Source organism: Dama dama, chromosome 8 (assembly GCF_033118175.1).
Source record: "Dama dama isolate Ldn47 chromosome 8, ASM3311817v1, whole genome shotgun sequence".
NCBI classification, from domain to species: Eukaryota; Metazoa; Chordata; class Mammalia; order Artiodactyla; family Cervidae; genus Dama; species Dama dama.
The window spans coordinates 48,461,413-48,484,023 of record NC_083688.1 but is presented as its reverse complement, the minus strand read 5'-3'; the positions used below and the strand labels follow the sequence as shown (position 1 = coordinate 48,484,023).

Genomic DNA, 22,611 nt, shown 5'->3' with positions numbered 1-22,611 from the left:
ATGTAGGACTATGACAAACCCACATGCCTAATGGTTATGTAAGTCATCTTATGACACTGTTATCAAATACTGGGGTGCTAAGCGTGACTCTGGAAATATACACTAAGCTTCTTTGATACATCCAAATTATCTTCAGAATAGAAACTGTGTCCGTACCAGAGTCTAACATTCCTAGTCCAAGTTAATGTGGAAAGAATCAATTGTTAGTTAGCTCTGAGGTTAGAATGGGAATAAATGGAACAAACAGGGAAGGCAATGGCAACCCACTCCGTGTTCTTGCCTGGAGAATCCCAGGGACAGAGGAGCCTGGTGGGCTGCCGCCTATGGGGTCACACAGAGTTGGACATGACTGAAGCGACTCAGCAGCAGCAGCAGCAAATGGAACAAACAGAGCTACATATTATAAAGGGAAACAATTTAATCACTTGCCAAAAAACTGCCTGATCAATTTAATCCAGGTGATTTCTAGTGGGGGCTGAATTAGGCCGTAAGGATCTTTGTTGAGAGATTCAGACCAGCATTTTCCGGCTTGGGTGTATGTGTGTGTATGTTAGAGAAAACAAATCAAAACAGCTCACCAATTCCAGACACTGTCTGTGGCCATAGGCAGCAGCATAATGTATGCTATTGTAGCCTTCCTTGTCCCGGATAGATGGATTTGCATCATGTTGAAGCAGAAATTCTAGACATCTGTTAAGTATAAAGATGAGATGTTATTTCAGAAAACATCCCTAGACCAAAAAGGATAATCAATGTTAATGTTCTCTCACTGTGAATGTGCCACAGAGAGCTTTGTGAATTGAAGTGTTTCTTTGGAAGATTCTACAGCAATTAAGGTTTAAATATTGGATGTTTTATGTGTATTTTGTGCATCTATCTTTATCTCAGCTTAAAATAGCCATTCTAGAATTCAGGAAAGGCTTTAGGAACTAGAAGAAAGTGAAAGTTGCTCAGTCGCGTCTGACTCTATGACCCCATGGACTATACTCCATGGAATTCTCCAGGCTAGAATACTGGAGTGGGTTGCCGTTCCCTTCTCCAGGGGATCTTCCCAACCCAGGGATGGAACCCGGGCCTCCCGAATTGCAGGCAGATTCTTTACCTGCTGAACCACCGGGGAAGCCTAGGAACTAGAGGGAGTAAGTTAGGAACTAGAGGATAATTAAATATTTTTCCCCTTTTCATCTTAAGGTACAGGACCGGCTTGTCATCAAAATTTCTAGAGCTCCGTGTTCAAAAGATAAGTTTTCAGCATAATATAGAAGTGGTCAAGGCATTGCAAAGGGATAAACCTCAAAAGAGGTGGGTTTATTTTTTAACCTTGCTATTGGAGACTCTGAGATTAAAAGGCTGGAAAATGAAAGTTTAAAAGAGTAAGAAAACAATAACAGAAAAGAATCTAAGAATAGCCAAAACAATAAAAAGACATAAGGACTGGGCCAACATTTAAAAAATATAAAAGATGAATTTAGTCACCACCTCTGAAGAAAAAGGCAGACACTGTACCACTAGGAATACAGACTAGAGTAAAATGATAAATAATAAATTTTAAAAGCCTTTTCTGACACAGCTGTAACTTTTCAGGGAAAAAAAAAAATCTTTGCAATAGGTCAGAGGAAGGGGTGTAGAACTGCTTTTGCAGTTTCAAAGTCCAGGCTGGTTCAAATTCATACTCAAATCAAAATCGCAAGATTCTACATGGAAGCTTGTATATTAAATAAGACCTCCCAATAGAAAATTTCTATAGTTTACTCAGAAACCTTAAAACGACATTATCTATCTTTCGGTATAAGGCAAAAGGAGTAAATAAATCACACACAGAGATCGATATTAAAATAGACATTTTAATTTTTAGAAAACTTGATGAAAGAGAAATTTTTAAAACTAAATACCTACATGCTACATGGTTCATCCATAAAATGCTCTGTAATAAATCAAACTATTATTGGAGACCTGATATATCATGCTGTATTTGGTTATTTACCTTAAAAGGAAGTCTTTTTTTTTTTAATTTTCATAATGAAACGCCCATGGACTGAATCCCAGGTGTGACTCATTTTAAACTGAATTTGGCTCTTGAAGTAAAATCACAATAGGGATAGCTTTCTTGTGGACACACAATCCCTAGCTTCTGAAAGGATTATATTCTAAAAAATCAGTTGATAAATTTAACATGTAATTTGGAAAACACTGGGAATTACACCCAAAGAGCTATGTAATGCAGAACATAGCTGAACTATAACTGTCCACTCTGCTGGGCTTAGTCACTCAGTCATGTCTGATTCTTTGTGACCCCACGGACTGTAGCCCACCAGGCCCCTCTGTCCATGGGGATTCTCCAGGCAAGAACACTGGAGTGGGTTGCCATGTCCTCCTCCAGGGAATCTACCCAACCCAAGGATCGAACCCAGGTCCCCCGCATTGCAGGCAGATTCTTTACTGTCTGAGCCACCAGGGAAGCCCATAATTGCCAAGAGTACTATTAAACAGTATTATATAATGTGAATATTCTCCACATTTTTCCTAAGGGAAATGAAATCCACTTTTAACTGGGAATGCTTGTCTTTTTCACCACCTAGGGCCCTGGACCAGTAACTATGGCACCTAGGCCACAAGATCAAGAGATGCACATTAGATTAAGGATGTATTTGGAAAAGGAAGTAGTCTTTTATTGCATGAAAAAGCTCCCCAGTAGGCTGGTCCCTGCCTTCTCCTGCCTTTCCTGCTCCATCCCTCTCCACCAGCTGGAAGAGGGCTGCTCTGGCCTGGGGCAAGCTTGCATTTCATTGGAGAAGGAAGCATTTGCTGAGGTGGCTTAAAATTTTACAGTTTTTGAATATTATTAATTTTGGAATATTAGGGCCAAACTGTGGTTATTCTGTTCTACTTACAGCTTTGTTTCCTGCGCCCACCCCAGTCACAAAGTATAGTCCCTGCAGCTTGCACTGGGGCCTTGCAAGTGAAGGACTGTTTGAGTGCAAACTCTTAGAGTACTATATCCAGAGGTCTCACAGGGGCAGGGCGCAAAGTGTGGGCGCTGGGCATTCACGTGTTCATGCATTTAACAAAGAGATGTCGGCCGCCAGCTACGTGCTGGGAACTGCACAACCTTCTCACCATGACTTCCAGTCCAGGAAGGACTCTCAGAGGCTGAAACATTAGAGCTTCCCAGGTGTCAACAGTCCTGGGTGTTGGCACTCACTCCATGACAGTAACAGCTGAATCTCTGTCAAGACACCGGAAAGGGGCAGGTAGGATGAAGGGGACAGAGCAGCTGTCTGCAGGGGAGGAGGGTGCTGTTTGTAAGTTGATGCGAGTGTGCTGGAGAGCGAGGGGAGAGTACAACTGGTGTATTTCACACTGAGATCTCAAAACATGTATTTATAGAATCTGCTAAATAGTTATCCCCAGGTCACAGAAGGAGAGCCTGAGGTCCTCAGAGGAGGCTTTAGTATGTCCCCTGAGGCACATGACACACGAAAGAATCAGAAATGATATTCAAGACAGCTGGTTCTAAAAACTGCTGCCCAATCACAGTGATGATTGCTGCAAAGGTTTCAATTTTACAAAGAGTGTGTATCTTTAGAAGAGTACGTATCTTGTATGAAAACAGCCTATTTGAAGGATATATTAAAAGAACAGTTTCTTCTTCATCAAAGGCAGGCCCACATCACTTCCTCAAGACCCCAAGGGAGACCCCAAAATAGTAAAGCTGGCCCACATGGCAACCTAGAGCAGCAGCCAAAGCATCAGTAACCACACTTGTGCCGAAGCTGAGAAGAAACTTACAATGCAGCTTCCTTTTCCTTCAGCTCTCTGGCTCTTTCAGGTTCTTCCGAATTTTCATGGGCATTTCCTAAGATAGTCTTACTTCTCAGCAAAGGGAAACAAACAAACAAAATTACAATTAGTGGCAAAGTTGCTAATGATTTTGGTACAATTTACATCTTAAGAATTGCACCCCCCAACCCCAAAGAAGCAAGCACTACTAATTTTTCATGGGGGATATACATGGTTCTCTCTAAGTCCATCCAATAAATATTTTCTCTCCTAAGGAATCCAGTTAAGAACATGGTATTCCTAAAACTTCCACTGAGGTATCAATGATTAAGGCAGCAATCATGCTGCCCACTCTTCCATAAGTTTTCTAAACTCCCCAGAGAAAGGGAAAGAGAAAGTGATTTAGCTCAAAATTCCCTGACACCTACCACATTCCTTGCTGCCTCCTTCTCAGTTGAGCATCTCATTTATCCAGGAATGGGTTCCTAAGCACCCTTCATCTACCAGAGAAATTCTGCACCATCTAGGATTCATATTCTAGATCTTAACAGATGAAGGATGCTTATTCCCCATTCTATTCCAAGTGAATAGCACAGAGCCTGACACACAATGCATCCTCAATAAATGTCTGTTGAATTCAGAACATGTGGCTATGGGACCCTGAGGCTACATCAGACTTGCCAGTATCATATGAAGGAAAAAAAGAAGCAGTGTTTTCCAAACTGGAAATATGGATCATGATCTATGACTGAATTATGAAATCAATTTAGTGGGTTGAAGTCAGTAGGTTTTTTTTTAATGAAATAAAAGATATCAAAATGCATCATACATAGCAAAAGTAAATAAGGTTTTATGAAATCTTTTTTCCATTTTCCATACATATGTATAAGACATATATATATGAGTCTGTATATTGGATCGTGATGTAAAGTGAGCGTCAGTCACTCAGTTGTGTCTGATTCTTTGTGACCCTGTGGACTTCGGCCCACCAGAGTCCTCTATCCATGGGTTTTCCCAGGCAAGAATATTGGAGTGGGTAGCCATTCCCTTCTCCATGGAATCTTCCCAACCCAGGGACTGAACCCCAGTCTCCTGCATTACAGGTGGATTCTTTCTTTACCTTCTGAGCCACCAGGGAAGCCTAGTGTGTAGGTAATTGTCCAGTATGTTTAAAAGCCATTGCTCTACAAGAAAGGGAGTTAGCACTGACCATATAACTCAACACATCCAAATAACTCAACAGTTCTCAGAACAGGGTCACCAAAAAGTATTCCTATGAAGGAGGGCCTGATCCTCAAGTCTTTGAGAGCAATATCATAAGCTGTGGGCATCTCTCCCACCTTTTCCCCTAGAACTGGTTCATTTATTTTTGCTTTCCATTCCAAGCCACCTAGAATCCAAACATGATCAGGGCAACCAACCTCCTGTCTTCCAGCTTCCGAAAGAGGATTCATGCCCAGGTTTGAAAAATGTCTATTTTTTTTAAATACTTATTTTTAAAAATAAAATACTGATGCTGCATTTGAAGACTACTGGGATTATGCATAGGTGGATATTTTTTTACATATGACATATTTATTAGAAAATGTTAAGTTTTACAGCAAATGAAGCATGTAAGCGGTGATGATGAAAACCAAAGTATACGACAAAATAAATTATGAGATTTTGAATGAACTAAAAACCTGAGCTTGACAGCTCCACTTGGCATTCAATGCAAAGAACAGAGAGGAGATGCAATTGTGCAGTGACGTGTGCTAATCAAATGGAAAGAGAGCAGAATGGGAAACCCAGGGTTATGGAGGAACCAACTCAAACTCCCTCGAGTCTAGGTAACAGCGATTCTTCACTCACAGTCTTGGTGAGGCAGTATGAAGAAAACTCAGCAAGCCCTCCCTCTTCCACCTCCCCGCTCTTCCCATCCCCGAAGAGACAGGCCAAGGCTGTTGTTACTTTCTGTCCACGTCTGACGCAGCAGCATAGTGCAAAGCGGTGCGGCCCCAGTCATCCGTTTCATTCACACTGGCCCCTGTGGTCACTAACGTCTCAATACAGTGGAAATGACAATTTGCAGCTGCATAGTGCAGAGGAGTCCTGGAAAACAAATAGCAATTTATTATATCATTCAGTCTGAAAAACAGATCCCCATCATCAGCACCAGCACAGACAGTGGTATTTTTAGGGGTGTGAAAAGATCTTTGGCTCTGAGTGTGGCGGCCAAGAGATACGCCTTTCTCTAGCATATCTTATATGTTAGAACGAAGGCTGCAAAGATGGTGGCTTCAAACAGGCCACCCACTTGTGGATCTCCTTTCTTTCCATCCCAAGTGCCTATCCTGGTTCCCATCTACATGACTGCTCATGACTGCTCCTCTGGGCTCTTGCAATACCATCCAGACTGGCCTCCTTTGCCCTAACCCAACCTCCATGTAACTTTCAGCTGCCATGAATGAAGAACTGGATTTTCTAAGGCCCAATACCTTCGTATATAATCCTGTATCAAAACCTTCAGTCCTTCCCAGTGAACAAAGCCTTGATTTTTTTAGTTTGAAATTGAAGGCCTTCCCAAGCTGGCCCTGGTCTATCTTTACAAAGTATCTCTCTTCCCAAAATGCTGTTTCCAAACAGATTAAACTGAGGTTTTTTTGATCACGTCCTCATTTCCTCTACCCTCCTCGTGCTGTTTACTGGTACTGGATCCCTGGACCAGCTAGTACTGCAGCATGACTTAGCTATGCAAAGGACAAGCAAGAAAAGTTCTAAACCATCCCAGTAACCAGAGGGGTTATGGGTGGTATGTGTGTGTGTGTATTTCATGTTTAAAATGTGTCTCAAGATCTATCCCAAAATGAAATGTTCAATAAATATAATAAAGAGCTCCAGATCTTGTGAACAAATTCTGTCCTGGAAGGGCTAAAGTGCTCTACTTTGCTATACAGAGAATTTTCTCAACTATATCCATGTGGAGGATTATATATTTTATATATGTAAATATTTTTATATAATATCTATAAAGTATGCAATCTCTCACATGGATATAGTTATTTATATCAGAAGGAGCAGAACAATTGGCGCTTCTAAACAGAAGCTGGGAAAGGAGACCCTTTCCCTGTGGCCTGTGCCTGCTTTGCTGGTGTCTGGCTTTGCTATAAAAAGGGATTTCCTTCTGAGGATGGAATCTCCCCAGCTAGCTTCCCTGTTTACCATTTCAACATAACACAATTTCCAGACGGACTGCTCCCCACGCCTTTTATTTAGGCACTTGAAGCAGAGCTCCCTGTTTACATACCTCCCACACTTGTCCTTTTTATGGAAATCTGCTCCACTGCTTTGCAAGAGTTTTATACATTCCACATTACTAGAAAGACAGGGAAAGCATTGTTAAGATGGTAGAGGTCAATTGCTGGGTTGTCTTCAGAAAGAGCTCTTTTCTGCAGAGTGTATGCACAGATGAAATGAGGACACTAACTTTAAATTCTGCTAACACAAAAATAATCTAACACATTAGAGTAATGTCATATCATAAGGATCTAAAGTTCCTACAATTCCTTTTTCAAAACTAATATATCAATACCTTAAAGAGCTTGATGGGACATTTTCAATTCCATGACTAAAGAATTTAATGACTATTACATGATGAAACCTTTCAGTGATGGTTTCATCATTTATCCTAAAAGTCTCTTTCAAAACCATCAAGAGTTTATGAAACAACTCCTTAAACCTCTAATAATTTCATGTCACTTTTAAACAATGAGCCAGAATGGATGAGCATTACCTTTTATCACAGCAGAATGAATTCACTATAACCATTTTCGACCCAGACTCTCCTTAATGGAAAATAAACCAGCTGCATTTCCCTGTCTTGGTAATCTAGGTAAATGAATGTGTAGAACCAAGGCCAAAAATGATGTAATGGAGCGTAGTGATCTTCCAGCTTCTTTGTCATTTGCAGAAGCAATAAATAATGTTTAGTAGAGAGAAAAGGACCCATTGAAGTGAATTTTCCTATTGAAGGGCATAGAGCTAAATATTAATCCTAATAGGAGTTTCAGACATGAATCCAGAATGGTTTGTTGCCACTTTCTGTACAGGTCTGATATTTTTCAAAATGGGGGCATAAAATGAGACATTCATCTATCATTGTTCGAAACCTGGGATGCTAAGAAGTGGCCTAGGATTTACTACTTTATTGTCATTTAAATAAGAAAGATGATCTCATTAATGATAAGTATAAGCAGGGCTGTCCCTGCCCCATATCCACCCTTTACAGTCACCTTTCTCAGAGAACTAACTGCTTAAATCATAAAACTGGAAAACTTTCTGAGAGCACTATGTGTTGGTATAACATGTCAATTGATGTAAAACACCTGTCTCTTCCTGAATGAAGCCAAAGGATCAAAGGCAGACAGATCCATGTTGTATGGATCAGGAAGCTCATATGATTTGGGGGGATGGGGTGAGGAGAAGGAGGTTCTTTTTTAAAAAAAAAAAACCAAAATTATGAAAATAAAACTAAATACAAAACTTTGGAAGGGACATGTACAAATAAGGGGCCCTAAAGCTTCACAGTCAATCCACCTCTGTTAAATAGGTAATGCCTTTGGTCATATACAGATTATACATGGAGCACTGCTGTTCCCTAAAGACTAAGAAAATGATTAAGAACCAACACCTTACCCAAACGAGGCCATCTGAGGGGAGCCATGTTTGGTCAATGCATGGTCATATATCAACAATGTATTGATCAGAGTCTTAACCTAACCACTGATATGAAAAAGAGTATCTCATGAAAAATTCTCTTTACAACTTAAAAAAACAGGCAAGGATTAAATTACTTCTTGCTTATCCTTTGAGTTTTCTTCACTTTTGCTCACATTTAATCATTATTAGAACTTAAAACTAAGTTTTTAAATAGGACTAAAATGTCTTTAAAGAAACATGAATTAACTCAACCTTGGACTTCCTTGATCATTAACTCTCCTTCTAGTAACAAAAGACAAAAATTTAGGAACAAATCTCAAATTATTTTCTTTTGGTGGAAGAGGTACCAAGTAGGTACATATTCTGTAGGCTACAGACCTACAATCTAAAATAAGGAAGAAAAAGAGAGAGAGAGAGAGAGAGAAAAGAAAACAAGAGAAAAAATATTTCCTATATGAGATGGGTTAATGATGCTTCTTTGGAAAAACAAACACATGAACAATCTGGAAATTCAAGGTATAATATTTGGTATTGGTAGAAACACTTCTTACCCACTTTATTAAAGAAGTTGCCTCTGATTCACAGACGACTTCGGTCAATTAAGATGCACTCATAATTAGGCCATGAGAAAACAACTAGAATTGCTGATTACTCACCCTCCTGCAGCAGCAGCATGAAGGCACGTTCTTCCAAATTTATCTGGGGTGTCTATTTCAAAGCCTGCAGACAGCACGTGCTCATTACTAAACAAGGATACTATGCTATACTTTTGTCCTAGTCAAACCACAAGAAACATTGCAGAGACAGAAAAATCAGTTAGTAGAAAAACCAGAACGCAAGCCATTGTAGTCAGAAAGAGGTTGTCATGGAAACGAATGGTAACTGCTCAAGCTTGGCAATTTTATAGGAAGAACTGTGAAGTCAAGAAGAATTTATTTTCACATTCAGCCCTGGGTGAGCTGCAGCCCCATATTTCAATCCCAGGATAAAAATTTATGAAACCAATTTGAGATAAGTAGGGCAACAGACAGGCAGACAGAACACATGGAGAAAACATGGAAAGCAAAGGAGTAATCACAACATGCTAGAAGAGAGATTTTCTTAAGCGCATTATTAGCTTTCAGTTGGTGTAAGATTTGGGAAACGTGCTTTCATGCAGGGGTTATTTTTAAGCATGCCAAAAGCAGTGAAAGCAGAATCAACCGTAAGTAAAGAACTGAAAGGAATAAAAAAAGCCTCTGGGATATCTGTTGAATTAATTTATAAACAATCTTTGCCTTGCAGACCTCTATCACCTTTGAAAGCCAGGAACTTCTTAATACATGGAGGTTGGCAGAATCATTGTTAAGAAAGATTAGCAAAGCTCCAAACCAGAAAGAATTTCTTGGTTCCAAACAGGCCCGCATTAAAAAAATAAAAATAAAACCTAGTTGGAGGGTTATCAACCACAGTGATTTTTCAGAGCCCACGGAGTGGGATGGTAATTTAACATTTCTACTATTAAAAGGTAGGGGATTTGGCCTTTTTTCTTTGTTGAAGAATATGAAATGTTACATCACCAATTTAAGCCTCAAAGATGTCTTCTCCTCCTAGGACAAGCTTCCTGTAAGCTATGGCCATCCCTGCCTGCCTCCCACTCTGGATCACCGGAGTTCTAACTTGATAAACAGACAAGACTCTCACTCCAGGGCAGAATACTGAGGTTGAAACAGTTTCAACACCACGGACTGCTGGAAGCTGTCACATGCAGGTAGCTGTGGACACAGCTCATCCTGCCGATCAGATCATGAATGACATGAAGCACAGGCAGCCACTCACCCTGACCAGACACCTGAAGCTACACGGTTCATTTACAGGACACATGATGCGTCATCTGCGGTAATGGAGTTACTTACCCGAGGACAGTAACTTTCTGCAGCAGTCAGAGTGAGCATTGAGGGCAGCTAAATGTAAGGGGAACATGCTATGGATTCCACACCTGAGGAAGAAAAAAGCAGAGCAGCTCACGATTATAGATCTCCTGATACACGCAGAAGGGGGTGATCTTTCTAGGAGGTCTCTGATGAAAATTAAATCCATGAGACCTTGCTTAGGGTCTCCTGGCTGAAATAATTATGCAATCATCTCTACTTTAAAATAATAAAATCCTGGACTTAAACCACAGTGAAAAATCCCATAACAATAGAAAAATATATTTTTTAAGAAAACATTTCACATAAACAGTGACTCAGCATTTAAAATTAATTTCTCTTTTATTCTTTCAGCTTAGCAATTTTAGGTATCATTCACATTCATTCGTTCATCTATTCAACACTTTATAACCATCAGATACTTTGCTAAGTGATGGAGAAAACAAGACAAGAAGCTGACCAACTCTCAACTTTGAAAAGCAACCTGTTTTATTCCTTGAGTTGATAAACAAAGATTTATTGTTGACCTACTATGTGTTATCTCTTTGCTAAGAGTTAGTGATGGCTGTATTATTAGAAATAAAATTTTGGATGAGAATAAAAACTAATGTTAACCTTTGACAAGTGAAACTTCATCTTTCTGGTAGCCTTTTATATTGCACATTTACCCACATTAAAAAAACCAGTCACGAAATAGTTAACTTTAACCTTACATATATTTCATAAATCTAGCATATTTTCCCTAAGAATAGTACAGAAAAAAACCAGAATAGGACTTCTTAGACTGACCCCTACCATAACACAGCCCCTGAACAATCCTCTGAGGGACAGGCAGGCTTCCGACGGCAGTGCTTTCTGCCCTTGGAATTAAAGCCTCCTCCTCCTGCCCATCACTTCTCCTCAAACAAGGACCCAAAGTCAAAGTCCTGTGCTGACTCATAATTCAAAACATACAGCATCAGCAGGCAGTTCCTGTGTACTCAAAAGCATGTTAGTGATCTTGTCTTGTAAACTCTCATTTCATTCAGTGTATTTGAGATTTTTTAAATCCACAGCATAACATAAGGAGTACAGGCTGTCTATATTTACACCTGCAGCATGAATCATCTAAGTTTCTTCCCTGGCACAAAGTGGCCCATTTCCACATTCTATATTAAATAAAAAACACATATGACTTGAATTTGCTAAGCTTCAGATACATGAATTTTATTTTCTACATAGAAAAGTTACTATGATGTGCATGAATTTGTGAAAGTATATACATGTTCACAGATAATTCATCGTATTTGGCGTTCTGCAAAATCTGAGTCTGCCAGCAATTAACCACCTCTCTCTTTTCATCAAAACTTCTATTTATTGATGTTTTTGTTCGGTCTTCCCTCTGTTCATTTTCCTTTCCCTATATGGAGATTTCCAACCCAGTGTATATAATAGCTGGCATCCATCAAGGGATGCAATTTGCCCGTCTTCCGGGCAGTGTCTTGTGGAGGAGAACTGCTTGTAATTGCCTCTCTCATCATTTACAAAAAAAAATTTCTGAAAAGCAATTGCATCAGTGACAACCTTGATGCTTATGAAAAGGAAGAGGGAATTGGGGGATGGGAAAGAAGCTTTTTATTTGTGCTATTTATATTGTTCCCTTCTGATGTCAATGAAACATACTAATTTTTTTGATGTATAACCTATTTTAAAAGGTCTTTACTAAATGGAACTTAAAGCTAATAAGATTTTACCTAACCATTTTATCTGTTTTGAGGAGTTAAGGCAAAAATCTATGATTAAACATTGCTGGATGCTTGCAAGAAGAAAATGGATAAAACATTTCCTAGAATCATTGTGAATTCCTATAAGAACATGACTAAATCAAGGAGTGGATTTTTAAAGATTTCTTTGAGTCTTCCTCATTCTTTATATGTATGTGTATGTGTGTGTAAGAATATAAATATTTTAATAATATCAACATACATACATAAGTATACCCATAATATTTATGATATAGTTTATATAGGTACATAAAATAGTTACCTTTATATTAAACAATACAAGCAAATGACTTAGGGAAAATAGTATCAAACTATAATAAAACAATTAAGAAAAACATAAAAAGTATAAAAGTTTAATAGACTCAGTGTTATAACATATTCCATAAACTTCACTATTAACACTTCTAGCCAAACTTAACATTTAACCCCATTGTCTTTAGATAATTCACCACACTCTATATTAGCTAATAATTTCATTTTTTTTCTGCATCTACTTATAAAACTGAGAAGGCAAGCAAAGCAGAACTCTAAAAGGCCTAGCAAAAATTCTCTTTGATAAAAACCACAAACAATAAATGCTGAAGAGGGTGTGGAGAAAAAGGGAGCCCTCTTGCACTGTTGGTGGGAAATGTAAATTGATATAGCCACTATCAAAGACAGTATGGAGATTCCTTAAAAAAAACTAGGAATCAAACTACCACATGACCCAGCAATCCCACTACTAGGCATATGCCCTGAGGAAACCAAAATTGAAAAGACCCATGTATTCCAATATTCATTGCAGCACTATTTACAATAGCTAGGACATGGAAGCAACCTAGATGTCCATTAACAAATGAACAGATAAAAAGGTGAGGTACATATATACAAGGGAATATTACTCAGCCATAAAAATGAATGCATTTGAGGCAGTCCTAATGAGGTGGATGAATCTAGACCCTATTATACAGAGTGAAGTAAATCAATGAGAGAAACAAATATCGCATATTAACGCATATATATGGAATCTAGAAAGATGGTCCCAATGAACCTGTCTGCAGGGCAGCAATGGAGATGCAGACATAGAGAACAGACTCATGGACACGGGTGGGTGGGGGAACGTGACGGTGGGGCGAAGAGAGAGAGTAGCCTGGAAACGTGTACACCAGCATATGTAAAACAAGCAATGGGAATTGGCTGCATGACTCGGAACTCAAACCAGGGCTCTGTAACAACCTGGCGGGTAGGGAGGAGGGCCGGTGGGAGGGAGGCCCGGGAGGGAGGGAAATATGTATACCAGTGGCTGATTCATGCTGACGTATGGCAGAAACCAACGCAGTACTGTAAACCGATCATCCTTCAGTTAAAAATAAGTTTTAAAAAACAGATAAACAACAAGGACCTACTGTATGGCACAGGGAACTATATTCAACCTATAATGGAAAAATTCTGAAAAATATATATACAACTGAATCACTCTGCTGTACACCAAAAGCATGGTAAATCAACTCTACTGCAATAAATTTTTTTTAAAAAATGAAAAAAAAATCCTCTTTGATATATTCCATAGTTAACAAAAAGTCACTACCTCAATGTAGGAAATACATTAATTTAGACTCAAGTACTAGTACTGGTATTCAAACAAATGAATTCAAACAAATATGATGTGCCAGTTCAAACAGAAAAACTAAGTATCAGGTGAAGATGGCAAGAAAATAAAAATAGAACTCAGAATTTCTGAATCACTTCAGAAATGATTCATGCATTACAAATAAAATTTCTCCTTTATTGTTATGAAATAAGACTGCTTATAAAGAAAGGATCCTAAAACCTTTAGCAGGAAACTTAGGATTTGACTGTCCTAGTCAAATGAGAAACATCGCTCTGACTTCATCAGGTATACATCAAGGAAGATCAAGAAATAAAGATGTCAGATAACACTAAACTTAACAGTGCATAAATTACAGGAAAGGGAAGACCAATTCCAGTTAATCTGCTACATTTATTTGACCAGTCATAAAATTAATGGAACACATTTGTATTAGCTATTTCTAATTTAGCTGTTAGCTGGGGTCTCCTACCCAGTTATTTCAGAATAAATGAGGCCAGAATAAATTGCAGAGAGCCATCAGAGGTGAGGACAGGGCTTTTGCACCATTAGAATATCAGTTCTTTTAAGTTTTCCCCTTGGCTCAGGAGGACATGACTGTCCCTTTCCATATCCACGCCTTTCTAGAACCTTCCCTTAAGCCATATGCTTAAATAAAACACTGTGGTTAAGGTGATGGGGTGAGAACCTTTGGGTTTCAGTCCTAACTTTTCCATGTGCTAGCTATTTGGACTTTGGCAAGTACATAATGGCTCCCTCACCTGGAAAATAAAGATAATAATGGTGTCAATCTTATAGAGCAATTGGAAGGACTAATTGAGATAATGTACATAAAGTGTTAAATAGGATATCTGACCCATGGTTCCCTTGCAATTATTATTCGCTTAGCTGGATAATCAGCAGTCTGTGAGGTCTGAGGTTGTAATAAGGTTGTACTTCCTTAAAAGCCAAGAATGAAGTGTGACCAATAGCATTTCTGGTCTCTCTGTGTTTCAAAATTCTTACAGATGAACCTCCTTGCAGGGCAGGAACAGAGAGGCAGACGTCGAGAACGGACATGTGGAGGTGGGGGGGGCGGTCAGCTGAGAGGGGACCGACATATATTCATTACCATGTGTGAAGCACACAGCTAGGGGGAACCTCCGTATAGTGCAGGGAGATCAGCTTGGTGCTCCGGGTGACTTAGACAGATGGGCCTGGGGATCAGGGTGGGGGCCGGGGGGGAGCGCCAAGAGGGAAGTGCTACATGTTCACATGTGGGTGATTCACTTCACTGTACAGCAGAAAGTGACAGAACAGTGTAAAGCAACTACACCCCATTTTAAAAAATCCTTTACAATACTCACCTCTCAACTCTCCCAGGAAAGGTGGGATTGGTTTAGTTTCACCCACCAAGTGGGTGAGACAAAAACTCTGATGATTTTTGATCATCAAATGATTTTATGACACTTATTCAAGTGATCAATGTTAGTAATTTCAGTTGTGTCCAACTTTTTGTGACCCCATGGACCTGTAGCCCACCAGGCTCCTCTGTCCATGGGGATTCTCCAGGCAAGAACACTGGAGTGGGTAGCCATTCCCTTCTCCAGGGGATCTTTCTGACCCAGGGGTCAAACTCAGGTCTCCTGCATTTCAGGCAGATGCTTTAACATCTGAGCCACCAGGGAAGCCCAAGTCAAGTGATCAAACCATAAAATAAATCTCTTATTAATTTTAATCTATGTCATTCCAACTGTTTATCATGCACCACTAAGTTACAGGCACTTGGCCTGACTGACAAAAAAGAAGCCTGGTCCCTGCTATTTACAACCTGCAGACATTTGCAGGGGTTCCTTTTGGATCAAAGTCCAAATACTCTAACATGGCTACAAAGCCCCTTCTGGATCTGACTACTGCTTAACCTAGATGTGTTCTTAGGATCTTTGAATTTCTGTCCATTCCTCTTGGAAGAGCCCTGGGTTTTCACATGCACACCCTCCTCCTGAAACTCTTACAACTCAAACTCTTCTGCTTCTCATGGTATTTCTCAAACTAGTCGTTACATCTCTAGGGGTCGCTGGAATATCTTTGGGCTTTTAAGAACTCTCTATGACAATTTTAGATTGTCTTTCCCTTTTGATGAGAATCCAAAACAGATGGCATGAAAGCATATGTTAGTGCATCTAAAAGGCCACCTTATCACCACACACCTCTGCCCAATTTCAGCACTGACATTTGCATGATGCTCAGGATCACAGCTGTGCTGTGTAGTACCACTTTAATTGGCAGGTGTCAGCGAGAGTAAAGGTGGACTTCATAGAAAATGAAAGGTCTGAGTCTAGGAAGGGCAATGATAACGTAGCGCAGTCAGCCTCCTGTGGGCACAGAACTGGCAATAGTTTGAGTAAAGGTTTCTGCGCCATGTGACAGGTCCACTGCCCACCACTTTAAGTGACTGCAAAACCTCCACTTCCATAGGTAAGTACTGGATCCCAAAAACTCAGCATCTTAGTCACCAGGACCACAATTCCGAGCAAAATGCTAAGTATCAATCACATCATCCATTACATGGAGAGGCAGCAAGCCTCCTGCCTAGGAGCTGAGGCTCCAGATCCAGGTGATCAAGGATGGTGTCCTATTTCCACCCACCGCTCTGTGACCTCAGAGAGCTAACTAAACCTCCTTTACTTCACCTGTAAGATGGCCATAATCACGGCACTTACCCCAGGGGTTGTTGTGACAGTAAACGTAACCTCTCAGCGTGGGGCCTAGCATAAGGAAGAACTCATGAGCATTTGTTACTGTTGTCCTGTGCAGTTATGGTGAACGCTGTGGGTTTCTTTTTGTGTGCATTTTGTGATTTTTAAAAATTTATTGCTATATGAGAGTCAAAAGCCTAGGGAGTCTCTATTTAGTCTTATGTTTATACATATCCAAACATTTTAATAAAAATAATCTAAGCAGATGCTTAGGACCTGAAAGACTTTCAGTTACATAACTAATTGCTACTTGTCCTAGGAGTTAACCATCCCTCTTCTGGGAAGCTCTGCTGGTCCTGCTACATCCCGTGTATGTTCTCCTGTACTCCAGTGGCACCTGGCAGTTGTTCTGCCATCAAACTTAGCACGCATGATTGTCACTGCCTATTTCATTCTTTCCCTGGAGAAGGAAGTGCAATCCAATCCAGTATTCTTGCCTGGAGGATTCCATGGACAGAGGAGCCTTGTGGGCTACAGTCCATGGGGTCACAAAGAGTTGGACACGACTGAGTGACTCACACTTTCACTTCTGCGTTCCCCACTCCGACAGGCTGTAAACTCCTTGGCAGCAAGCTCTGTGACCCCAGAACCTGACAGTGGGTGATACTTAACAAGCCATCAGCAGATAGTGAATGTAAGAACATCAGAATCAGTCACCCGGAAATCTATAATACCACCAATTCTGCTACAACTGAGGCAGAAAAAGCAGTGAGAGTTTAATTGATAAGATGGAATACAAATTAAAATATCCTAGAGACAAGCACCCCAAAACTAACAAAGTTAAACAAGAAAAAACCCAATGGCTTTGATACCACATGAAGTTGCATAAGCACTGAGTCACCCTGCAGAAACTGAAAGTTCAGAGAAACAAAAAAGAAAAACAAAGAATATTTAATCAAGGCCTGAAAATAAGATGCAAATAAATTCATCAGAAAGTAACGACTATAAAACTTGTCAAAAAGAGATCTTTACAAATACATTGGCCATATTGCTTGTGAATTAAAATGGGTTATTTTCATAAATGCTCTTTTTTGTTCACTTATTTATAGAAGGAAAGGCCTGTTTTTCTTCTCTTTAATGAGCTACCCTAGATAAATCCACAAAGAGACCAGAGAACACTGACTTTCTGGGGAAATGTGAAAGTCGCTCAGTCATGTCCGACTCTTTGTGACCCCCATGGACTATACAGTTCATGGAATTCTCCAGGCCAGAATACTGGAGTGGGTAGCCTTTCCCTTCTCCAGGAGATCTTCCCAACCCAGGGATCGAACCCAGGTCTCCCACACTACAGGCAGATTTTTTACCAGCTGAGCCACAAGGTAAGCCTAAGAATGCTGGAGTGGGCGGCCTATCCCTTCACCAGCAGATCTCCCTGACCCAGGAATCGAACCAGGGTCTCCTGTGTTGCAGGCAGATTCTTTACCAACTGAGCTATCAGGGAAGCCCAAGCCTTTAGCAAATTCAATCATCAGTTCTCCTGTCCCTTCACTTGGATATTTTCTCTTTAGGTGACTTCCCTCCCCACACAACATGCACACTCACTCACACACACAAACACACACACACCCACACACACACAGTTGTTGCCTTAACGAACCACTGTTACTGAAGGAAGCATGTCTTAACCCCAGATAGCTGGGGCAGAAGGAAGCATATGTGGCTGTTTGAAGCTGGGACAATGTTTCCCTGGCCAGTGTCCCCAGTACGGTCAGTAGAAAGAAAGGTTACTTGACCAACAACGTCATTCCTAAGGCATTTTTGCCACATAGTTTGAGTTTGTACAAATTGAGGGCAAAATAATCTCAAGGAAATAGACTTTGTGCTTACTGTGTTAAATGTGGTTTTTCAGAAATTTTAAGTATTGAGCCTTATTTATCTTTATCCCTCAAATGAGGGATAAAGTTCAAATTTTTTGAAAAAAACTCTTTCAGATGAGCTCAAATCTGAAAAAACCACTGAAAATATGAACAGCATGAAGATAGCTTGTGCCTAAACACTTTATTTCTGCTTAACTGACACTGAGCATTTAAGATCTTTGACTTTGGGTTGCCATGGCCTGCTTGGGAACCCTAGAATCTGGTGAATGGCTCCGAAATCCTAGAACACTGCTCTTTCCAGGAAACTGAGCTGTCGCTTTAGATTTGCAACCTTCCGGTCAAACAGGTCCTGTGACTTGAAGCTGATTCCCTTCTCTTCTGAGACAGCCCACTGTTCTTGCTGTTAGTATCTGTCAGTGCCAGCGTCTCTCCACCCTCAGTCTTGTCCTTAGCTTGAGAACCACATTTCTTCTCTGGACATTCGCAAGAGGCTGCCAAGTGTTTCTAGTCTGGACCACTTCCAGTCTGTCTGGACTGCTATTAGAGTGATCTTTCTTACACACAAACGGGATCATTAGACACAACCTACCCTACACATAGTTATAATTCTTTAGCAACTTCTGAATGCCTCAGAATGGTATCCAACTCCTCAGCAAGATGTTCAAGGTCCTCTGAAATGTGGTTCTTCCTGCCTTCCCACCTCATCTCTTTCCACTCCCTTAACATGCTAGATATTATGAAGCAATAATAAATAATAACATAATAAATTAATAATTAGTAGTTAGCATTTACTGATAGCTTACTATGAGCCAGGCACTGTTCAAAGAGCTATTAAGTTGGATTATCTTATTGAATACCTTAGCAGATGCATTTAGATAACTCACACACAGATCTTAACACATACCGGAGAGCTTTACTAGTAATTAAGTCCTTTAAACCTCATAACAAACCTATGGTAGATACTATTATTACTCCCATTTGCCAAATGAGGAAATCAATGTGCAGACAGGTTGAGCAACAAGCTCAAGGTCACACAGCTCACAAATGAGGCAGCCTGAGCTGGAGCCCAGCCAGTGCCCACTAAAGGCTGGGTCTCCCACCATGATATAATGCAGCCTTTGGCAGACCCTCCACCCCACCAGGCCAACTTCCACCCCACTAGGCCACCCTCCCCGTGGGAGCTGTATCTGCTCCTGCTTTCCTTCCTGCTCGGGACGTCTGCCACTCTCTGCTCTATTCACATAACTCCCATCCTTCAAAGTCTACCTAAAAATCACCTTCTCCTTCAAAACTGTGGCCACCTTTGAGCTCTCTCCTTCCTGTCTATACCCTATGGCATATTATTGTCCACACCAAATATTTTGCCATTAAAGTTCTGTTTCATTTTGAACTTTGCTAAATATGATCTTGCATGGTTCTTCATCTTAAGTGGATTTGGGGCCTCCAACAAAATTATGAGCTCCCGGAAGGTACCAACCAGGTAACATATATCTGAAATTTCCCACAGCACCCAACATTGCAATGGATTCATATAGATGCTTCACATGTTCTTGTTGAATTGAAGTACAAAATGAGTCAGGTCCCTCTTCCCTATGTGGCAGATTTACTCAATTGCACAGTATAACCATATCTTTAAACATGGGTTATTAACATATACAAAATGGTACTCTGAATAAAATCTGAGTTTGCCCAATTATGCTTTATTTTTCCTGCTTAATTAACACTGCACATTGCAAAAAACAGAAGAATATTAAAAAAGAGAGATTTAGGAGTAAAGTTCAAGTTCCCTTAATTAAAACCACTGAAATAGGCCTCTTTCTGATATAGCTGAAAAATAAAATTGGTTCTTCCTTGCAACTGTCATTAAAAATCACTTAATTTAGTTCAAATTTAATCTGTGTTTAGCATAATGGCACAGATCTACCTTAACCTGGATAAACAGGATCTATCTACAGCATGGCGGAACCCCTTCAGCAGTCCCCCCACACGCGGCAATTGATCCCCTGTATCTTTGCTGTAACCTACTTGGCTGTGTCAGCTCCACTGGTTATTAAGGTGTTAATCAAAAGCTCATGGCCGTATCTTGCAGCCACGTGAAGAGGGGTGTTACCATCCTTATCCACACAGTCAATTTCACCTCCTGAAAGAGACATTTTAATACAGTAATTTAATACGTAAGGATTCATGTTGACTCAGATAATATACTCACATTGACCAAATGTTGATTACATTTTTATTCTGTGCATCTCTGCTCTCGAGGACAAGAGTGCTTTTTAAGGGAACAAGTCACCATCTGAAGTTGTAGTATTATTAAATCTGCATGGAAGGAAGTCTATCAGAAATGCTTTTTAAAAACCTTTCCAAAAAAAAAAAAAACCTTTCCACATTGTCTTATTTAAGAATCTAAAATCTTACAACTAGATTCCCTCTCTAAATAAACAATGTAATCAAATTCCATAAAATGCATCTCTGAAGACATATTCAGTTTTAATTTTACTTGCCGAATTAAAGACCTATGTAAATCTTATGCTACAGCATAAGAACCAAAGGAATAGAGTTCAAGAAAAGATTTTATGTAGTTTGATTATCTAGTTTAAAATATGATGACTAAAATGAGTAAAAGCATAAACTATAAAGTATCCATATTTATCAAAACTATCACATTAATTACCTACAGTTCTTTTAATAATATAGTAGTTGCATTTTATTTTATTGTATATTGCCTCCTTTTCCCCAAATTCTTATTTTACTATGTCTCTTTATTTCTCTCCCCTTTTCATATATGTGAAAAGACATATAATATGTAATAAATGAAATACAATTAGTCTATTAATTTATTTAAAGAACCATTTAGAAATAAGTTAGACATCACGGATTTCACCTCTAAGAACAAAGACAGTCTCCCGTATAACCACAACACCATCATACACTATAACTATCATACCCAAGAAATTTAACAGATACCATAATTTTGTATAACATACAGTGTGTATTTCAATTGTCCCCAAAAATGTGCTTTATAATTGTTTTTTTTTAATCCAGGATTCAATCAAAGATTCTGACAGCATTTAGTTGTCACATCTCTTTAGATTCTTATCATCTGGAACAATCTTCCTGCCTTTTATGTATGTATGTAGGTATCTCTCAAGTTATTGATATTTTCGGAGACTAAGCCAGGAGTCATATACGATATAGTGCATTCTGGTATTGTCTGGTTATTTCCTCCTTATCAGATTCAGGCTAAATATTTTGGCAAGAATATCCCAAAGTTGAAATGCACTTCGCATCCCATCTCCACAGCACACACATAAGATCAAGCTAGTCCGTTACCGGATGATACAAATGGAATTACTTACAATGGGTACAGACTGTCAGTTTGGGAAGATGAAACAGTTCTGCAAAAGGATAGTGGTTACGGCTGCACAACTATGTGAATGAACTTAATGCCACAGTACCAAATGCTTAAAAATAGTTTAAATGATAAATTTAATGCTAAATGTGTTTTACCACAATTTAAAAAAAGGGGCTTGATTACTTGGCTAAGGTGATGCCTGCTCGCACTCTCCACTGCAAAGTGTCTTTTCCCTTTTTATAATTAGCAAAGAATTTGTGGGTGATACTTTCAAACTGTGTGAATATCTGCTTTCCCAACAAAGTTTCCCACAATGATTTCAGCATAAACAGGGAGCACTCTGTTCAAAAGTTATCTGAATTCTTTATTCTGTGTGCTTATATTATCAATTTTATACACGGCCTCATTTGACTGTGGGCTTCCCAAGTGGCGCTAGTGGTAAAGAAACTGTTTGCCTATACAGGAGACATAAGAAATGTGGGTTCAATCCCCGGGTGGGGAAGACCCCCTGGAGAAGCGCATGGCAATCCACTCCAGTATTCTTGCCTGGAGAATCCCATGGACAGAGAAGCTTGGCAGGCTAAAGTTCATAGTATCACAGAGTTGGACACGACTCAAGTGACTTAGCACTCATTTGATTTTGCCTTCAAATATTTTACTGGCTCTGATTTAACTTTATTAAATACATAAAACGTGTGTTTCAAAAGTCTATACTTTTAAAAAGCCTCAATTTCTATCCCTTCCATTTCACCTCCAACCACATCCTATAGTAATTAATCATTTTCACTAGTTTTCGTTTATGCTTTCTGTGTTTCTCTTTGTAAAAAATAAACAGATTCTTTTATGCCATGCCTTTTTTTTCCTCCCCACTTAACAATGTACCCTGGAATTCACTCCTAGAGATCACTTCTTTGGATATCTTCCTCATTTTTATACGACTTGTTTTTCATTGTAAGGATGTATTA

The 22,611-nt window shown here is 39.5% G+C and overlaps 1 protein-coding gene across 3 annotated transcripts in view; it reads right to left on the bottom strand.

Moving 5' to 3' along the window:
• Window positions 1-22,611, bottom strand: part of ANKRD44 (ankyrin repeat domain 44) — a 314,903-nt gene that overhangs the window by 74,990 nt on the left and 217,302 nt on the right. For all 3 annotated transcript variants that reach the window (XM_061149089.1, XM_061149091.1, XM_061149092.1), the window contains exons 11-17: window positions 20,320-20,434; window positions 10,374-10,456; window positions 9,135-9,198; window positions 7,067-7,135; window positions 5,731-5,871; window positions 3,790-3,870; window positions 579-690 (exon numbers count right to left, since the gene is read on the bottom strand). In XM_061149089.1, the coding sequence (XP_061005072.1) occupies window positions 579-690; window positions 3,790-3,870; window positions 5,731-5,871; window positions 7,067-7,135; window positions 9,135-9,198; window positions 10,374-10,456; window positions 20,320-20,434 (665 nt within the window). The remainder of the gene's footprint in view (window positions 1-578; window positions 691-3,789; window positions 3,871-5,730; window positions 5,872-7,066; window positions 7,136-9,134; window positions 9,199-10,373; window positions 10,457-20,319; window positions 20,435-22,611) is intronic.